This window comes from Tyto alba, unplaced genomic scaffold, assembly GCF_018691265.1.
Source record: "Tyto alba isolate M040663 unplaced genomic scaffold, T.alba_DEE_v4.0 Super-Scaffold_3, whole genome shotgun sequence".
Classification (NCBI taxonomy): Eukaryota; Metazoa; Chordata; class Aves; order Strigiformes; family Tytonidae; genus Tyto; species Tyto alba.
Genome location: NW_024881304.1, coordinates 10,001,273 through 10,020,536, shown reverse-complemented (window position 1 = coordinate 10,020,536; position 19,264 = coordinate 10,001,273). Strand labels below are relative to the sequence as shown.

The 19,264-nt window shown below is 34.1% G+C and overlaps 1 protein-coding gene across 7 annotated transcripts in view; it reads left to right on the top strand.

The window, feature by feature from the left end:
• The window catches only part of CFAP20DC (CFAP20 domain containing), an 84,302-nt gene extending 65,806 nt beyond the window's left edge, over positions 1 to 18,496 (top strand). For 5 of the 7 annotated variants that reach the window (XM_033009321.2, XM_033009317.2, XM_033009319.2 and 2 more), the window contains 2 exons: positions 13,929 to 14,020; positions 18,080 to 18,496. In XM_033009321.2, coding sequence (XP_032865212.2) covers positions 13,929 to 14,020; positions 18,080 to 18,192 — 205 coding nt within the window. In that variant the 3' untranslated portion in view covers positions 18,193 to 18,496. Of the gene's footprint in view, positions 1 to 9,972; positions 10,092 to 13,928; positions 14,021 to 18,079 lie in introns of those variants that run through there. The other 2 variants (XM_009962970.3, XM_033009320.2) reach the window with 2 other exon arrangements.
• Positions 18,497 to 19,264: the final 768 nt, after the last annotated feature.

Sequence of the window (19,264 nt, the reverse complement as noted above, 5' to 3'; positions counted from 1 at the left end):
GATGAAGTGGACAGAGACACGATTATAGTACACGGAGTAAGATATCAGGTACCTTGTGACTGAAACTTTGGACTCTTTATTCCAGAATTTATTTTCCTGATGGCATTAGAATTGCCTATATTTTCGTGCAAGCTACATTGTTTGTCTTCTTTCTGCCCATACATTGTTTGAGTCAGATTTTATTAAGTTATTTTTATACATGTGCTAAAGCAATTTGGTACCCGGTACATTTTACATACTGAAAAGCAGAATAAACACCGTTATCTGTAAAAACAAAGCATTTCATCATATCAAGTTAATATGATCAACAATGAAAACTTGTATTTTCATATAATAAAATTTAAAACAGATAGTATAAATTACAACTTAGTTCTTATGCTATTTTAATCCAGTACACACAGTAGACTTAAATTTCTCTAGAAATCATTTTTGAGAAATGAAGACAAAGTATTCATAAAATACCTGACTTGCAAGTGCCTCATAAATTCAGTAGCCCTTGTGAACTGCCAGAAAAACATTATTGGGCTGTAAATACAGAAGAGGACAAAATTATGAGGTCAGTTTGCATCATGATATAAAAACTGGAGATGATGTGACTTGAATACCATTATTCACATCATTACCTGTCATTTATAATGGAAAACTCTGTAATGTTTTTCACAGAGGGTGTGTACCTAAATGAGAGGGAGATAAAATTAATCGTAATTCTATAACTTAGGTCCTAAAATGTTTTTAAAGCCAATTTTAATATGTAATGCATGAGCAACTGGAAAATGTCTAGATCTTTGTAAGCCTACTGTAGCTATGTAGGGCAACACAGAATATTTGAAAAATTGATATATCCTATGTAGATGAGTGGGTATAAATGCCATGGCATGAAGGCAGCTATGTAATGCACTTACTGAAACAACAAATAGTTTGTTATAAAGGGTGATAAAGAATTTGACAGGTCTCAAGTAACTTCAAAAGGTGTAGTAGTGATATTTTCTAGGAAATGAAAAAAGAGCAGTGTGGAAGCTATTGCCCAGTAAATGTAGCTTCTGTCCATAATAAGATAAAAGAACAAGGAAAGAAAGCACCTGTGAAGATAATGGAAATGCAGTCAATAAAAAGACCCAGCTAGATTCATTTTCCATTGGTTCCTCTGGGTAAAGGTCATAAGTCTGCCAAGAATATTGCTACTGCAATACAAATCACCTCCACATCATGCTACTTTGCAAGACATAGAACCAGTTAATGAAAGGAGACAGGCTGACTGCAGAGGCTACAGAGCCAGATGAGCAAGATGGTGTGCACTGTTTCAGGCCTTAGCTATGCACTTCTCACTGACTGATGTGCCGTATGGTCCTACCTGAACTTCAGAATTGCTCTCTTCTCTTGAAATAGAAAGCTGTAACTGTGTATGTTACTTCTTCCTCCAGTGCAGGGACTGGAAATTGCTACGTATCCTGCATCTACTTAGTAAGCACTTGTCCTCCAAAATATTTTTCTGTCATAAAAGCTTTGAAGGTCTCATTAAGGAATTGCTGAAAGTAAATATACTAGAGGAACTTCAGTCATACTGAACTGCAAAAAGTAGAGCTGTTCTCTGAAAAAGATCACTTGAATCTAATTTTATGAATAGATTTTCAGAAGTTCTACAGATGCTTTTGAGAAAATTTATTTCTGATAAAAGCTGATTTTTCTTCTTTGAGAGAGGGTTTTTTAATAAGTTAAAACCTATCTTTATAAGCGTTGCCTCACTAGATCCTCTCTTGGCATCCTACTCAACTCTTCCCAAGCTACCAAATAAAATTTGTTCCTCTGAAGTGCAAACAGCTGTTCCTCAGAAACTGCACTAAAGTAGGACACAAATATTTCAGCATTTCATCGGGTATCCTTTCACAAGAAGTATATTTTACTTAAGTAATTTCATACAAAATGTACACAGCCAAATTTTCAGTTAGGTTTTACCCAGACATTTAACTCTACATCTTAAAAAAGAAAGTATTCCCATAGTGAATTGTAGGCACAAATATTTGATGATAGTAAATGTCTGCCTGATTTGGACTATAGCCAAGAATATAAGTTCTGCACATAAAACATAGACATCGTTTAATGAGAAAGTCATTAATTGATCAGTGGTCTCAAACTAAAGAATGAGTATCAGGCTGGTTTTCATTCATAAATGAAGATAGTTGTTAAACTAGAGCTTAATTTGCTGTCCCCAGTGGCTTATGGATTTCATATGTTTACAGCTCTAAAAACAACCTCAAACTAATCTGTATATGTGGGGCTGGCAGCTTTTCCAAGGATGGTTGGAACCTGCAGAAGTTAATTATTATATCAATCAGTGAAAATGATCTTTTGAAGTATTGTTTGTGCCTTTGCTGTGGGCTTGGTCAGTGTTACCTGCACAGAATTACCAGGAGTAAATAGAACTGTACTCCCTTCTTAGCTTCACCTCGATCTCCTCTGTCCTGCCAGACACTCAGGCTTCCCAGGTTGGTATGTGAAAGTGTGCATATTCATCAGTATATAGTGTACCTTACTCATTCAGCCTTCTGTGTTGGAGTTGCCACACCTGATGGATGATCATGACCCGGTGTGGGGACAGGAGGGGAGTCTTAAGCCTCCTTGCTGATACTGAGAGTCCATTTGTAGCTGATGATGTAGATTGTCAGCTCCAAAATTTCAGCAAGAATTTGAAGAAGCAATGAGATTTCATTTTATCGGGCTCCCATCCACCTTTTCCAGTGTCTTGTTCTTCTCCATGACCCTCTGACCTGCATCCATAGAGATTATCATCTCCATTAAGTTTTGCCTTGAAAAGTAAGGTTACAGTTGTTCTGAAGTGATAGGATTCAGGACCATCCTCAATCCAGTCCAGTAGCTAACTTGTAAAATAAGTTAGATTTATCTGCTCTGTCCATGCAAGTCAGTTGATTCTTCAATGGGATTTTTTGTGTTTGAATTAGATTACATCAGTGAGTTTGTTGTGAATAAAAAAGAAAGCTCTTAAAACTAAGGAGCATACAAGATCCCTACAATTTTAAGGAAAACCAAAGATTTTATTAAATGTTTGCTAAAATTGCTAAATAGAAGTATGATGCAATTCATATTTCAATTCAAAGGCCAGCACTTTGTCTAGATTTGTTTTATCTATAAAAAGTGTCACCACTGTACTGTGGCCTAAATCTCTTGTAGCTTTGCCGCTTGTGGATGTAATGTAAAGTTCCTTGTATCTATAATTGGCTGATAAGGGCCCACAGTCTTTGACAAATGATTAATAGTCACTGACCTCACACTTCACATGGGCTTGGTATGGGCTGACTAAAGCAAGCTGTCTTGTCGTTGTAACCTACATGTATTACATTAGACTGATCAGGATGTCATCGTTCTTCTTTCCTCTACAATCAAGAAAAAAAACAACCCAAAAAAAGCTAATAACATTTTCTTCCCTTTTCTGGTAAAGGTATCACTCCAATTATGATAAATGTTATAGATATGAGATTTATCATCACAAAAGCAATGTTTCATTGACGTGAAGATTAACGTGTTTGAGGAGGACAATAACTATAAACTTTTCAGAAAAAGTTGTAGGTTTTACCTTAAGAAAGACAAAAGCAGAACCCATATCCTTAATTACTACTTTATCAAACAATATTATTTTCTTACTTTTGTAATGATATGCATGCACAGTAGTTCAGGTAATGAATCATGAAATGGATAAGCATGTTCCTGTAACTAAATGCATTCTTAACTTATTTTCAAACTTGATTATTGGTAAAATTCTTGTATATTAGTTAAATATAATGAACATTTCTTTCTATGCATAACTCTGACCACTCTACTGATTTTAGGAAGTAAATTGTTTCTTTGATTTTCTTTACAAAATTTATGCTAGAAAATTTTTTAGAACCTATTGTTGCCATTAATATATTCCATTATCTTGGCACCTGAAATTTGCATCATATATCAGTGATTCCAGAACAAAAACACATCCACTGCAAACTCTCAAGTATTAAAAGTATGTTCAGATTTGAGACTACCATTTAGGAACTCTTATCCGTCCCAGATGAAAACTAAACATTTAAAGAGCTGATGCATGTGTTGTTACACCGTTGAGAGATTCAGTAAGATCAAACTCACCTACAAAATGGTGCAGTAAAACAAGGATTGTAGCTATAACATTTATATGCACTACACCAGAACTTCTCCAACATGCATGCTGTGAAATTCAGGCACAAAAGGTCTTTGTCTCCCATATTTCCAAGAAGAGGCTTATATAGCAGAATAACTTAAAGTTAAGAAACACGCTTAAAGATTGAGTTTTGCAAACAAGATGCATATTTATTTTTATGATTAATTACAAGATCAAAGTCATACAACTCCATTACTTCTGCAAAACAGACAATATTACATTATGAAGTATTATAAAATTACATAACAGTTGTCAAAATAAGTGAACAAGAACAATACATCACAAAATGTACTTTGGTTTTTCATTGTACTTGTTCAATTACTTTACTAGTCCACAAAATAGAGTAATTTGCAATAGGTCTCCCAGTCGTTAATCTGAATTAGCAAAGTTCTGCTGCATTTGTCAGGCTATAATATGCATGAAAAAGAACATGACAAAAGAAGCAAATACACAGGAAATATCTAATTGAAAAGGTTAAATTTTTTAATCATGATGGTAAAAACCTTAGCTACATAAAGGTTGTTGAGAACCAAGTGGCTAACATGTAAAAGCTTGTTAAAATAATCCAAAAATATCTTTCTGTTATATGGGAGTCTGAGAACATGCAAGTGTGACAGAATATAGACTGAAGTTTTGAATATAAAACGCGGCTAATGCTTTCAAATATGGTGTTGCATCTATGTTAGTATATGGTAGTTTATCTCTTTTTTTTTTTTTTTTTTTGTAGCTTCAGGACTAACTGAGAATATTTTTATTGGTTCCACCCTTTTTCTGAATATTCCTGGGCCATTCAAACAGAGTTGTCTGACCATGCTTATATGTTGAATATGCATTAAAAGATTTTACATGCCTCTAAGATCTCTTTGATTCAAAGGAAGAGATAGATGTTATCTTATAGCAAGTCTGGGATTCCCTGTTCACAGTGTTGCAATCTGTCCTTCAGTACCCAGTCCAGCTGTTGCTATGGCTCTTTGCCAGTGTGGCTTCTTCCAGGGGATCTCCAGTGTTTGTGGATGACAAGACACTTCGGTCCAGCCACAAGCCAGCATCTAAGGTCTGAGTCCAACTTCTGACGACCCTTAGAGCCTTGGGATTTTAAGGTAGTTCACAGGACAGGCAAGCTTCCAAATAGGTTTGTAACTGTTGTATTGTTCCCTTTTCTGGAGAGAAGCAGCTTACTACTACTACTAACCAGCCCCCCACCTATGGAAATACATCCATCCTCCTTCTGAACTGGAAGCTTATTTAAATACAAACAAATCAGGCTCCTTGACTGACATCCCATATACATACAACGTTTTCTTACAGAGCAAAACTGTCTGGCTTTCCAAGGGTACACATGCCAACACCTTCCTTCCCTGCTATTCCAGTATCATTTGTGCAAGAGTGTTGGTTTTGATTCCTTTATGTTAATTTACATTTATTGACAAAAATTGATGTTTTTAAGAATTAAACTGAGCTAGCTTACTTCTCACTTTTTGGTGATGATTAAGTTTCCAACTTTATGCTGTACTGCTCATTGCATTAATATATTAAAAGGTCAGAGTTTTCTTGCATACCTTTTTCTTTTTTTTTTTTACTTTTCTGAAAAAGAAAAGTAGTTTTCACAGACCAGGAACATTCAACAGCATCACCTTTAACAAGTTTCATAATATTTAAGTTAGTGCTCTGTTGAGTCATGTCTCTCCATTGATTTTTAAAAGCCCTCTGGCTCCATGTCATCCATTAATAGTTAAATGGGATGCAGCCTACATCCAGGATGCACAGAACAGTAAGGTGCTGGTGGTGGCTGGCTGTGGAAAAAAGGAATAATTTAATTGCAACAAGACTCGTTAGGTATTAGATTCAGGTGTTGTCTGAACGAGTGAAATATTAAAATATCATTTTTTAAAAGAATGGTTTATTTAATTGTTAAAAAAATGTAAACAAGGAAGCACACCCTACCTAACAGACACTTCATTAAATGTGGAAATCCATTTGATTCACTGATCAATGAGTATCTGATGTAGTTATTAGAATTTACTTGCTTAAGATTAGATTAACATGAAGGAATTTTAACGCACCTTTTCAAATTCATTACTTCCAATTTATACAGCTGATCTTCTGATAAACAAAACAAAACTAGCAAAGAAGAAAGGGCTAGTATCTTACTTAAATTAGATGATAAAACACTGGTTTTCGCTACTAGTGTCATTTAAATTGCTAGTGAATATTGAGGCTATAATCTAGCCAGCAAGCTAACATGGTGATGAACTAGAGGTTTAGTCTTTAAGTAAATTCCAATGTTACTGTCATTTAACAGAAGATATGATAGAAGTTTCATGTATTTATCTACAAAGCGTTAACCAAATAGCACAATATATTAATTACTAAGCTGTTAAACCTCCAAATTCAGGTCATTCATAATTTTAGACTTATATAGATGACACTGTATGTTTTTAATAACCTGCACAAATTTAACACTTGAACTTTGATAAACAAAATAAAATGGGATAGCATTAACAGGTCAAACTTTCAGTGTGATTATACTGTACACACTTGTAATAGAACCTTACACTATCTAAATACCTTGTTTAATAAGTAGAATTCACAGCTCCTTTGTTATCCTTGAATCTAATCTAGCACCCATAAACCAGTTCATTTACAGATTTAAGACTCTAAGAGCACATTCAAGTCTTGCATGCACATCTGCACTTGTACTTTTTATGATCTCTTTTTTAGTTACTAATTCATTGAAAATTAAATCATTTCATTTTTAAGGAGGTCTCTCTGCCTCCATTAGAAGTATGGTATTTGTCAGGCTGGACTTGCTGAAGTAGTTTGGAGGAAGAAAAGAGGCATTCTGTAAATATGCTTGTGATTTTCTAAATCTTAGTGGTAGCAAAAAAAGAAAGTTTCAGTAAGGCATACAGTAAATGAAGATATTATGTATTAGGGATGGAATGAATCTGTCACTTTGACGGATTGTGAGGCAAAGAACATATTAACAGATTACTCACAGTCAGAATGCAGCTCACTGTGAAAAATGTGCAGGAAATGATAAGTGTTGGTTTGTGCTGATTTAATGATATTTTGAAACTACAATAACACTCCAGAAGAATAATACAATGACCTGCATTTTTGTAATTATCAATGTATTGCCAGATTGCCCTTAAATACTTTTGAAAATAGAGCTTTCAATTCATGCAAAGTCATATGGACATATATATTTATGTTCTTTTTCAAAATTTTTATTAAAATGTGCATTCAAAAATCCTTGATTTGTATGTATAAGTATACTCTATATTCTTTTAGTAGTATATCCTCTTCTGTATACTCACTCAGTTTTCTATTTTAAAGCTACTGGTTTTCCCACCTGGAGCTGAGTAGCACTGAACAGTTATTGATGTATAAATTAGCATTGAATGCTTCTTGGTTTATGGCATATTTACATGAAAATTTAAAGAATGTTCAAAATTGAAATTTTTTAAACCATTTGAGATGCAATAATGGACAATTTAAGGCTCAGATTGCCTTATAATTATTACAGACATACGTAGTGGCAGGACCTGAAATTTTATTATTTCAACATTTTTTCAAATAATATGATTGCATTTTGTACGTAACACAAACAAATCTTATTACTAGTAGCCTACATAAGTCCTTGCCTCACTACTGAAACTATTATTGAAGGCTTTGCTTCTAAAGAAATACTAATATTAAAAAAAAACCCACAACCTTCCATTGTGCATACATCATTGATATATTACAAAGCCAAACCCAAATAGGTGTGTATAGGTAATCTGATTTAAGTTAATGAAGTTACACATATGCATGAAGTTCAGCAGATATGTAAATAATTGGAAATTCAGATCTGCTAATCTAGAGGAGCCTAACATGTAATGCATGCTCCAAAAAAGATGTAGCAGGAAATTGGTGAGGGTTACAAAGCTAAGTCACTTTTTATTGATTTATCTAAGAACTCAGTTTTTAACAACCTTTCTTAAATAGATATAATTAAAAATCCAAACAAAGAAGAAAATTAGGTCTTCATCTTAACTGAATTGAGTACTTAGGCTATACTGAACTGTATTTTTCATATGAGCTATCACTGCATTCAGTGGACCATGTAAGGTATTACTTATTCACTCTGAGCATTAGCAGCAGAATTTGCTTCATGTGGTATTAAATATTTCTAATACAACAGAAGCATGTGCAGAGATTTTAGTCGATAGTTGCACAAGATGTCAAGAATTGGTCCTTTTTCCTTAAAATACTTTTATACTCTTGATTCATACATTGGCTTTCTTTGGTCCACCACATAGTCAAATTATCCATTGTAAAAAATAATCCAGCAAATGTGCTCCTCTTATTATCACTCAGGCACAATCCAGTTCTCCGCTAGTATTCATAAAGTTTTACTAAGTAGTTTATGCAGTTAAATATCATATTTTGTGTTCTTTATTGATTGTACTCTTTAGATACTTAATAGTCTTTCAATTTGATGTGTTCCTAGTGATACAAAACTGATGTTGTATTTTCATTCCCTGATTTGATATAATGTAGCCCTTGCTTCACATTTTTTAAGTATACTGCCAAGCTGACCGAATAATTTGAATATTCCTTTTAATTCCTATATAGATTGTTGGACAAAACCATTGTAGAACTTTGAAGCTTTTAGTTTTGTTAATAATGCTGGTTAAATGATCCCATCAATTTAAATAATACAACTTAAATCTGATCCAAAAGAAATACGATAAAGTATGTTATCTCAATTCACAGCAATGTTAAAAATCTTTATACTAAGTGATTTGCCATTTTCCTAGTCCAGCCAGTAAGATAGACTAAAATGCCAAAATATCTGTAAAAAAAATCAAAGTATCAAAGTTGTTCACTAAGATTTAAATCAAAACCCTCTGATTCTTCGGATTTCTGTTGGTGGTAATAATTTTGATACGTTGTCACTGGTAAGTGCTACTTAATAAAGCATCACTAATTTTCTCTACAGATTTTCCTGATGGATGCCATTTTCTGCAAAATTTAACATACTATCATAAAACTGAAAATGAATGTTCATAAGTCCAAAAGATTATTTTGCTTTCCATCACAGTTCAGCTATTATGTGATATTTCAATATATGACCATTATTTTCTGAAAGCATTTTAAAGAAAAGACCATAATATAACAAGATTATATAACATTTTAATTTATATTTTAGTATGGAGAATAGCCTTCAGAATAATGAAGAACTTCAGTGCGTTAAAGATGCATGATACTTTGGATGTGTGTGGAAGCTATTCTGAGCCTTCATACAATGCAACTCACAATGTCAAAAGACAGTATTTAGCATTCCACATTGTTACCAGGAAAGCTCTAGATAGTTTATTGCATGTTGATTGTATTGATTACAGCTGGAGGCATTGATAGCATAAATAGAGTGTCTTTAATTAGTCAGAATGTGTGATTAGCTTCTCTGTTTTAAGGAGATGAACTAGCTTCTTAAAGAACTTCTCCCAAAAAATATTATTTATTCAGTAAGATACAGAACATAAAAAAAAGGGAACACAGGCCACAGTCTGCATTTCTCAGAATATTGCCAGTTGTCTCCATGCTGGGCTCTACTTTTAGGCAAGGGATACAAACTTTTCTGGTTTTCTTTTTTTAAAAAATTAACTCATACATTCTGTCTTACACACACACATGCTTTAGTTGTTTCCTCAAAGCAACTGCAGATTTCATTGTGGAAAAATCTGTCTTGACTGCTAAACTACAGCATCTATCAGAATTACTTCCCTAAACTCACTTTTCAGAAGTTTGTCAATCAACTCCCAGTATTTACTGTCTACTGCAATTTGGCCAAGAAGATTTCAGCACACATGAGACTCTTAAAAAATTTTTTTCAAGATCTTAGAAGTTGATTTAGACATTGGTAAGTAACTTTTGGAAGTAATAAACCAGTTTTTAATATATATTGTGTAAAATGTTTCCATCTTAAATATTAAGTCAACAATTAATCCCTAATACTCTAGTGTTTTGATTACTTGTCTTGGTGGGAGGGGTTTGAATAGCAAAACTGTTTTTCTTGGACATTGAGAGAAGAGAACATGAGCTGAATCTAGGCTGTCTTAATAGGAAACATTAAACTTGCCAACACACCTTTGTTACCTCTATAATAAAATAAAAACTCCTTTGCCTCCTTTTAGAACCGTCAAAATCCCTAGATCTTACACTTGCATCTCCTAGAGAAAATACTAATTCATCTACTGAACCAGATGCATAAAATAAAGATGAAACTGAACAACTCCTTTACACCAGATCATTTGACTCCAATAAATGAAGGACAAAATCAAAAGAGAGAATCATCCAGCTACTCACAAATCATCCCATCTCTGATTTCTCAGACTTGATCTTTCAGGAAGACCTTTCAGAGATGAGACTTCAGACAAAAATTAATAAATTTTCTGAGTAATAAGAACTATTAATTTAACAGAAATACTGCTTTAATGGTACATGATTACCTTGCTCCCTCAATGTTCTCTAAATGAGTTGTCTCTTTCTTTTCCATTGGAGGTAATTGCCCTATTATCTTTCTTTCCTTCTTACTAACAAACACTCTGTTTACCAGGTACCAACTATTTTCTTTAGAAATTCTCTGATACATATTTTATATGAAAAACACATATCTTTAAACTCTTCCGTTTTGTGCCAGACCTGTAGAGGTGCATATATACTCTAAAGCTTTTTTTACTTTTCTAACTACATTTGTTGGTCTGAATGAGATAGTTCTCTTTAGAAGCAAGCACTATCTTTCCTCTGTCCTTGTACAACTTTTGCTTCAGCAGTCTTCCTAGCATTCTCGTTCTTCTCTGGATCTCAAACATCACTGTCTATTAAAGAAGCTGTCGTGAATTTGGAAGAAAGGGTAGTTTGGGAAGCGGAGATGGAGATTATAACTAATAGTTCTTCATTACCTTCTCTAAAATTGCCACAGTCTCTCCAGGAGATTGCCTTTGCTGACGTTGTGTTTAGTGCAATTGTAGAGAATCAAATAAGTGATAATGCTTCATGCTCTCTGACCACATCCTGAGAGCATGGTTAGATTCTGGTATTAGGCCTATGTTGGCTGATTCTGAGGCAGCACAAAGGACACATGCAAGTGGCAGAAATGCAAAATATATTTACCATATCATTGGATATCATAGCATGCATTTAACTGTTATTCCTAAAAACTTTCGAAGCTTTGGTATAAAAAAGGCTCTGGCTGTATTCATGGATTGCGGATATGGTGAGCAATGACAGAGAGAGCTAATAATGAGATGTCTAGGCAAGCATACTGCTCTGTGGATTGGTTGTACCAGTTCTCACTGGCATTAGCTGAACAGCAGAAGAGGAGAAGGATTGATTGTAAAGTTGGCCATATGTATAAAAATAATACGATGGTGTAAAAAAATTTTGAAGAATGTTTTTTACATATTGAAATGGTAGAAAATTCAGTATCCCTTCCTTTAAATCTACTATACTACTTGCTGAATTTCTACACCAGCAGTTCTGTTTCCTGAGGCAGAAAATTAGGTTTTTTCCATTTTGACTGCAAACAGATAGGTGGTTGTCCCCTGATTCACCCCAGATTATGCGTATATGCCAACTGGAGATGATGTGGAATCAATAACAAGTCTAGAAGTAGCAGAAAAACTAACAAAAAAAAAAAAAAGGGCAATTTGCATACTTTAGCAATTATAACACATGACTGAGCCTTGCCAGATTTCTCTGTTGGGAGCAAATCTTACATAAGATCATCAAGGCTTTTCAGAAACTAGAAGTACGTTACCTGTTTTCTTAGTGTTGGACAACTGAGTTGAGACAATTACAGTCTAGCTATGTAAAGAAATCTGTCAAGCTTTGGAAAAATTCATCCCTTCTAGATGAAGCCATGTATGTTGAAGTTACAGCTCTGGCCAATCTCCCTGGCCCCTAGTACAAGTTTGCATGCATAATGCTTTTGTGCCAACTATTGGAACAGCCACAGCCAGACATAAATTGAATCAACCTCAAACCAAGTTTAATTTACTCTGTAGAGCTGCACTGTTCCCATCAGCATGAAGCAAACATAAGGGAATTTAAAGACCCCTTTTAGCTTCCATTACGCTTGCCTTGCAGTAAAATAGGATGGTTAAAAAGGATGGATCTGGTTCTGTCAAAATTAGATGATTGACTGAGGTCCCTCAAATTCTGTGCTCAAGTTAACTTGCAATTATTTAGTCTAGTTAATGATTATATGGAAGCTTTGATGCATTACAGCTTTTTACTGTTGAAGAGGAGAGATGGGAACTTAAGGAAACATCAGCAGTGCACAGTGTACAGAGATTAGTTTCATATATGAAAAGTATTACAAGATGTGGTCACCTGCACAAGGAATGTCTTAACTTTGTGACTTAGATGTGTCCTTCCAGGGCTATCTTTCTCTGATTGGTAGTATAATATCAGTGACTTTTTCAGTGAAAAATCTGCAGTTCAGTTTGCAATAAAAAGCAGTAGCAATAACAATAAAAGCAACTGCTCTGTTTTCCTTTGTTTGAGCTGTAACAATCAAAGACAGTCTGTCATAAAGTGGTATATGTGAAATGAACATTGAACTTTGCATGAATGTATGGTAACATGAAAATAATTTTTAAAAGCTATCACAAAGTAGTGTTCAGGTGAGACATAAATTGCAGGTGAAGAAGGTCTGTACTCCCTCCTGTATAATAAAGATCTCATCAAAATTTTTTTCTTTACAGTAGCAAAACAAGTATGTGACAGCTGTGATGAAGAGTCCTCTGTATAGTCTTGCCAGTAGCTAAAGTCATGTTATGCTCAATAACTATTTTTTAATTTATAACATATAACATTTTATAACAATAAAAGATTGTTATAAGCAATTGTTTATAATGTGTTTACCTAACAAAGCTTTTTTCCAATATCATCGATGCTATCAAAATAACATCCTGACTCAATCCAATGTTTCCTTCTTAAAACCACTAGAAAACTCTTAGTATATTATCCTTAGCACTGATCGCTAGTACCGTCCCTTTATTGAAAAATTTGAAATTAAACCAAAAAGATTAAATTATTTAATGCAAATCAGCTGTCCTACAGTTCATGACTAGTGAGTTGGTATCACCCTGTTAGCAGCATCCATTTCACATCTAAGGTCAGCTCTAACTCACGAGCCATCGGGACTGTGATTGATACACCACTTGCTATGTCACCCTATTACAGGAGGCTCCAAGCAGTGCTAAGTCAGCGGTAACCAAACACATCTCTTGTGACTGTCTTTAAGCCTTTTTCCTTAGAGAGAATAAGGATTTTTAATCAAATTGACCCCACAGTCTCTCATCAAACACAGGTTGTTCTTCCTCAAGAGTCTCATGAGGCCCATAGGCTTTCAGAGTATAGCTCTATGGATTAGGGATCACACCTCACGTACACCTTTTGCTGAGAGAGGAATACCAGCTGAAATCTGCAAAGCACACCTGACTTAAACCACAGATTTTAGTGTGAACAGAACAGGTGAAAAGGCTAGGGAAGGAAGGAAGCCTTAAGATTTAAGAATTGTATGAACTGTGAAGTTTATTTTTATAATAATAACATCCAGCTTGATTTTGTTTGATAATGCTCGACAACCTGCAATTTTCTTTGAAAATTTCTTTTAATAATCAAAAGAATTAGAGAAAACAGGAACACAAACTGTGCTTTTATAAATGATATCTTGATTTGTATTTTTCAGGGACTGGTTGAATGTGTTCAGTCCCCCCATCATTCCTGGAAGCCAACAACTGGAAGAGAACACTAAATCTTCAACAAATGAGAGTATTCCAGGTAGGAATTTATGAAGACAATGAAAAGGACCTGGGTAGAAAGACATTTCTAAATGCTGTTTCTGTAGTGCTGGTGCTACCTTTTCGTAGTTTTCTATACTGCTACATTTTGGTTCCAAGTTCTCTTATTTATTATTCTCATCTCAAGCTAGCAGAGTTTTCCATGCAGTATTATTTACCTCTGATAGAAGAATAACTTACACAGTTGCAGTTCCCTAATGTTCTGGCTTGATATGGATTAACTCATAAAAAATGCATTTTATTTGTTTAAAATAAGAAAACTATGCTAGTGGGGATAGCAAACCTATGAAAGAAATAATGCAGAGACTAAACATTCTGATTCAGAAGCATGATTACATTTGCATAAATGATACTTCTCTTATGGAGAAAATTTTCAGATTTAGCCTTAAATGAAATCTCAGTGTGTTTTCCTGAGTAAAGCGTGTTGTCACCACATAAAGTGTTACAGCTTTTGTTTATTAATGCTGTTTGCTAAGAGAATGGCAAAGTATTTAGCTGAAACTTGAAAGTCAACAACAATAGAATAAAACAAATACATTGGTTGCTTCAAATGCCCTTTTTTCTTATTGGTTGTCTTAGGAAACAGGGTAGATACCTACATTATTATATACAAACTGAATGCTCAAATTTGTTCCAGAAAATTTTGCCCTACTCACTTTTTTTTTTAAATTTTAAATATCACATTAGAAAATGAGTTCTTTCTCATGTTAGGAAGTGTCTTAAGTGTCTCAAGAGCATTTTGTGTGTGTATGCAGTTTTCCAGTATGCCAAGTATTACAGGATAATAAAGCATATTATTAGTAACGAAAATCTGCAGTGAGTCATAATGTATTCAAGATACTCATTTTATCTAAAAGTATCCTTAAAGAAAGCTAGATAGTATAGAATTAGTATATTTATAAAGATTTTTTAATTCTTATATTTAGAAAAAAATCTTTAAGTTGGGGCAATAACTTGGGGGAAAAAAGGTGATTCATTTCTAAGAAAGCATTTTACTCTGTTGTTCCTTTCTTAACATTTGCACTATCCATAGTACATAGTTAAATAGGGAGATGTAATGAGAAGTAGTCTTCTATTCAACAGGTTTCACAAGACAATCACGAGGAAAATTTAGACTCATAAATATGATAAATTTCCATAGGATTTTCCCTTATTGGGCACTGATATTTCTGATTTATAGACAATTTCATTTATCTTGACATAATAAGTCATACAAGAAAGTTTCCAAAGTGACAAAGGCTGAGTCATAAATTCTCTGCAATTCACCTTATTGTGCCTTGTTACTTGTCTTAAGATAGCTCTCTGGGAACCACAGCACTGAATAGTCTTTCTTGGACTACAGCTGTTGACAATAGTCATATGGTAACTCTGCAGTACATAATTACAGGATAGATTTGAGCACTGTAGTTCAATGTTCAAGGATTGTATCAGAGAAAAAGTTAGCAGTGTTCTTTTCAGCATCCCATCTGCTGACAGCTGATCCAGTGCAGTTGACTTATATCAGGGTCAGAATATGGTCCATGAATCTTAAAGTGAGATTTGCTACAAGTCATTTTCTAAAATTAAAAGCTAGAATACACTAAAAATATATTTCTGTAAAAAAGGAAACTATTTATTTTAGTTCTCCGGACTGTGGTGATTATGTAAACAGGGTTAACGTAATCCAAATAACAACACAGTTATTTGTGCGTTTATTTCAGAGTTCAGAAAAAACTGATGCATGTCTTTTCCATTCTTTCTTATCTGGGTTTAGTAATCTTGAGCAAAAGCCTCTCTCTATAAAAACAAAAGCTCCCTTGATTTCAGTGGGGCAGCATTTCATCTAATATGACAGGTATTCAGAGGTGTTAACTATCTTCAGTCTTCTTTCAGCTCAGAACTAAAAGATACTCATCCCTCTCTAACGTATGTCACAGTCTTCAGTTTTCATTTAAAATCAAGTTATTTTTTAGCTGTTTAATTTTATAGTGATTTAAGACAAAAGCTTTATTTTGATTTCACCATGATATTCAATTTAAACTGCCAAGAGGCTTTTTCATGCAATTCTGAGCAGCTTCAACCCTGAAAGTATGGATGGTGGCATCGTAAACAGTTACGGAAATTTTCTTTGAAAGTGACTTGTTTGTCAGTTAATGTAGCCGTGGACATTTCATTCCTACATATGGTCAGGTTGCACACAATGTACTATTTGAAAGTAAAAAGATGCCTTCTAACACAACCATTACACAGTTGAGTCTTGTAGACGAATGTCACATAATTTAATTAGTACTTTGTTTTCAGAAGTAGAACAACAGAAGTGAGGTTTTCATATGGTTTTTCAATTTGTTCAAAACTGAATACTTCATGCTGCCATTAGAAATCTGTTGCAACATCTAGAAATGCCTTAAAATGTGTTTGCGGATATTGTAAGATGCTAAAAGTAAGAAGCCTAACTTTAAAAAAGTAATGCCTCTAGAAAACTAAATTCTCTTCCTTTTCACATGAAAATACATGCAGGGAGTTACTGCTATAAAGGTATAAATCCAACTAGTCCTAAATGCAAACTAATTCTGCTTTGGTATGAACTCATGGCATACAGGGAAAGAGGTATACCCCTGATGAGCCTGAAGAATTTCTTATCCATAAATCAAACCAGCGAGTACTGTGAGAGGCCAATTCCAAGGTAAAGAGAGAAGGAGATTTAAGCTTAGAGAAGAAAAGAGAATCATTTTGAAAAGAAGCATAGGCAGGGAGAAGCAAAATAATAAAAGGAAGAATTCAGTGGAAATAACACCATGGTTTCAGGTGAAAATGTAAGGCTAAGTGAAGGAATGAGGCATGAATACCATTTGCTTGTGTACTATGATCTGAAGAGTAGAAAAAGACATTCAGTTCTACACCTTCTTTCTGCAGTGCGTAATTTTTCCCAAGAGCTATCCAAACAAAATATCTCAGTTAACCTCATTTAGCTTGCCAGGCCTGATGAAGTAACCACAGCAGGGAGGGCAACAATTTAGCTTTACCTTTGGTTACAGTAAAAGACAGTTTCTTTCTGATGGCATTTGCTAATGCTACTGAGGAAACAGAAATGAATTCTCTTCTGAAATGATAAAGTGCATACTTCTTCTGTATGCATTACATGCACCAACCTACTTTCTGGTCTCTAGATAATGTAACCTATATATCGTTGTGTGATCCTGGCTGTAAATAGATTCTGAGTGTTGTGAAACTGCTGCTGTTAGCATAACAGGCCATTACTTATTATGAAGTGTTAGGGCATACAAAGCATTCTGTTTGTATTAGCAGTCAGAGAACGAGATGAACATTTATGATGAAATTCAAGATACAGATTGCGTTCAACTGTGAATGATTTCCAATCAAAAAGATATAGATCATATGACTTAGGTTTAGCTTATATGAAAGACAGACAGGTTTAGAAAAGGAGCTACAATATATAAAGCATCTGTAATAAAAGTCTGTATGGCTTTATCAGTGTATTTGAGGCTAAGGATTAATTTCTGTTACCTGAAAACATACTTGCATTTTACATAACCTTAGACAACCTAGATTTAAAATTTTTATTGTCTGAAAGAATCTTATTTCCTCTTTGATAGTGAAAGCTCTTTTGTACAGATTTACCTATACCGGACATTTAGGTGGCATATACCAGACATTCGAATTCTTTCATTCTTACAGGTATTAAGTGCTCACTGACTATCTTTGCTCATGCTAAAACATTATGGTTTAAGAAGGTCATTGAGAAAAATATCACTTAGGAACACTTTGGTCCACTGTCAGTAAAGGTACTTCTGGTGAACTGCTCCATTGGACTTTCTAAAGTCCAGTTGTTAAGCAAACTGACATGATTTCATCTCAACTAAATAAAAGTCTTCAGAAATATAATAAAAATGTGCATTGCTATTATCTTGAAGGTAACAATTCAGAAGTAAATAGATTATACACTTTAAATAAAAATTCTGTCACATGTGACAGAAAAGTATTTCCATGTTATTGTCTAAGTGAATGACTGATATATTCTTACTTTTCCCACTTGGCACAGGTGGAGATGACCTCAATGCTGAAGAAGATGAGGATGTTTTGACTCTTTTGTATGATCCATGTCTGAACTGTTACTTTGATCCAAATTCTGGGAAGTACTATGAATTGGCATAGTCAGATCATGAGAGAATATCAGTTTGTATTCAGAATAGATTTATCTTTTAACTGTTTGTAAAGTGTGACTGAGCTGTATAATTTATCACGTAACTTAAAACTTGAATTAACCAATAGTTTTGCAAAAAAAAAAAAAAAGTATTTTTAAAATAGTGTGTTATTTTTATAGTTTTGTATTAAGTTTTAATGCAGTGGAAAATCACATAACATTAAAGTTCCTTGTGACTAAGACATTTATTTGTTATTCTAATTTATTTCTAATATTCAAAGGTTCTATACAGAAACAAATGAAATTGAATCAAGATTTGTGGTGTTTATCTGTAAATTACAGTTCTACTCAAATAAAAAAAAAATCATTACTTGCTTACTGTGTATTTTTAATTGGTTCTGAGCTATCTTATTCTTTGTACTCTGAGATATACAGTGTGTTGTTCAAAAGCCTCCATTTCATAAGCCCGCTCTCTCCCTTTAGGTATCAGAGAAAACAGTATTTACTTCATGTTCAAGAAATTCTCTACTGTTGCATATTGTAGTACTGGGATGATGTCGAAGCCGTAGGGCGGTACAGCGTGTACAGTGCGGTGCACTTGTAGGTGTGTGCATGGGCAGTTTGTAAATCTAGACCACAACAGGATAAATGTGGCATCCTCTGAGAGTGCCAGCTACCATCTACTTTACTGATGTAATTTAACATAGGACTGAAGAGCAGGAAGAGCGATTGCTTCAACACTCAAAAATTGGAGTCTTTTTTCGTGTAAGGCAAGAAGGTGTGTATATGATTCATGTGGGAAGCTGTGCTCAGAGTGCAGGTCTTGCATGTTTGTATTAGTTTTTCCATTACACCTCTCAATAAAATAATGTAATTTATTTAACCCATCTGTATTGGATTTCAGTGCAGTTTTCAGTGAGGGTCCTAAAGTTCCATCTTTAAATTTTTAAATTGCCTGCATCACTGTGCAATTTTTTTTTTTTCTATGGCATATCAGATATCCCTGTTGGCCATGGAGAAAGACTATAGATATAAACTAGATCATACATAGCCTTTGCAAATGAAATAATTAAATGAAATTAA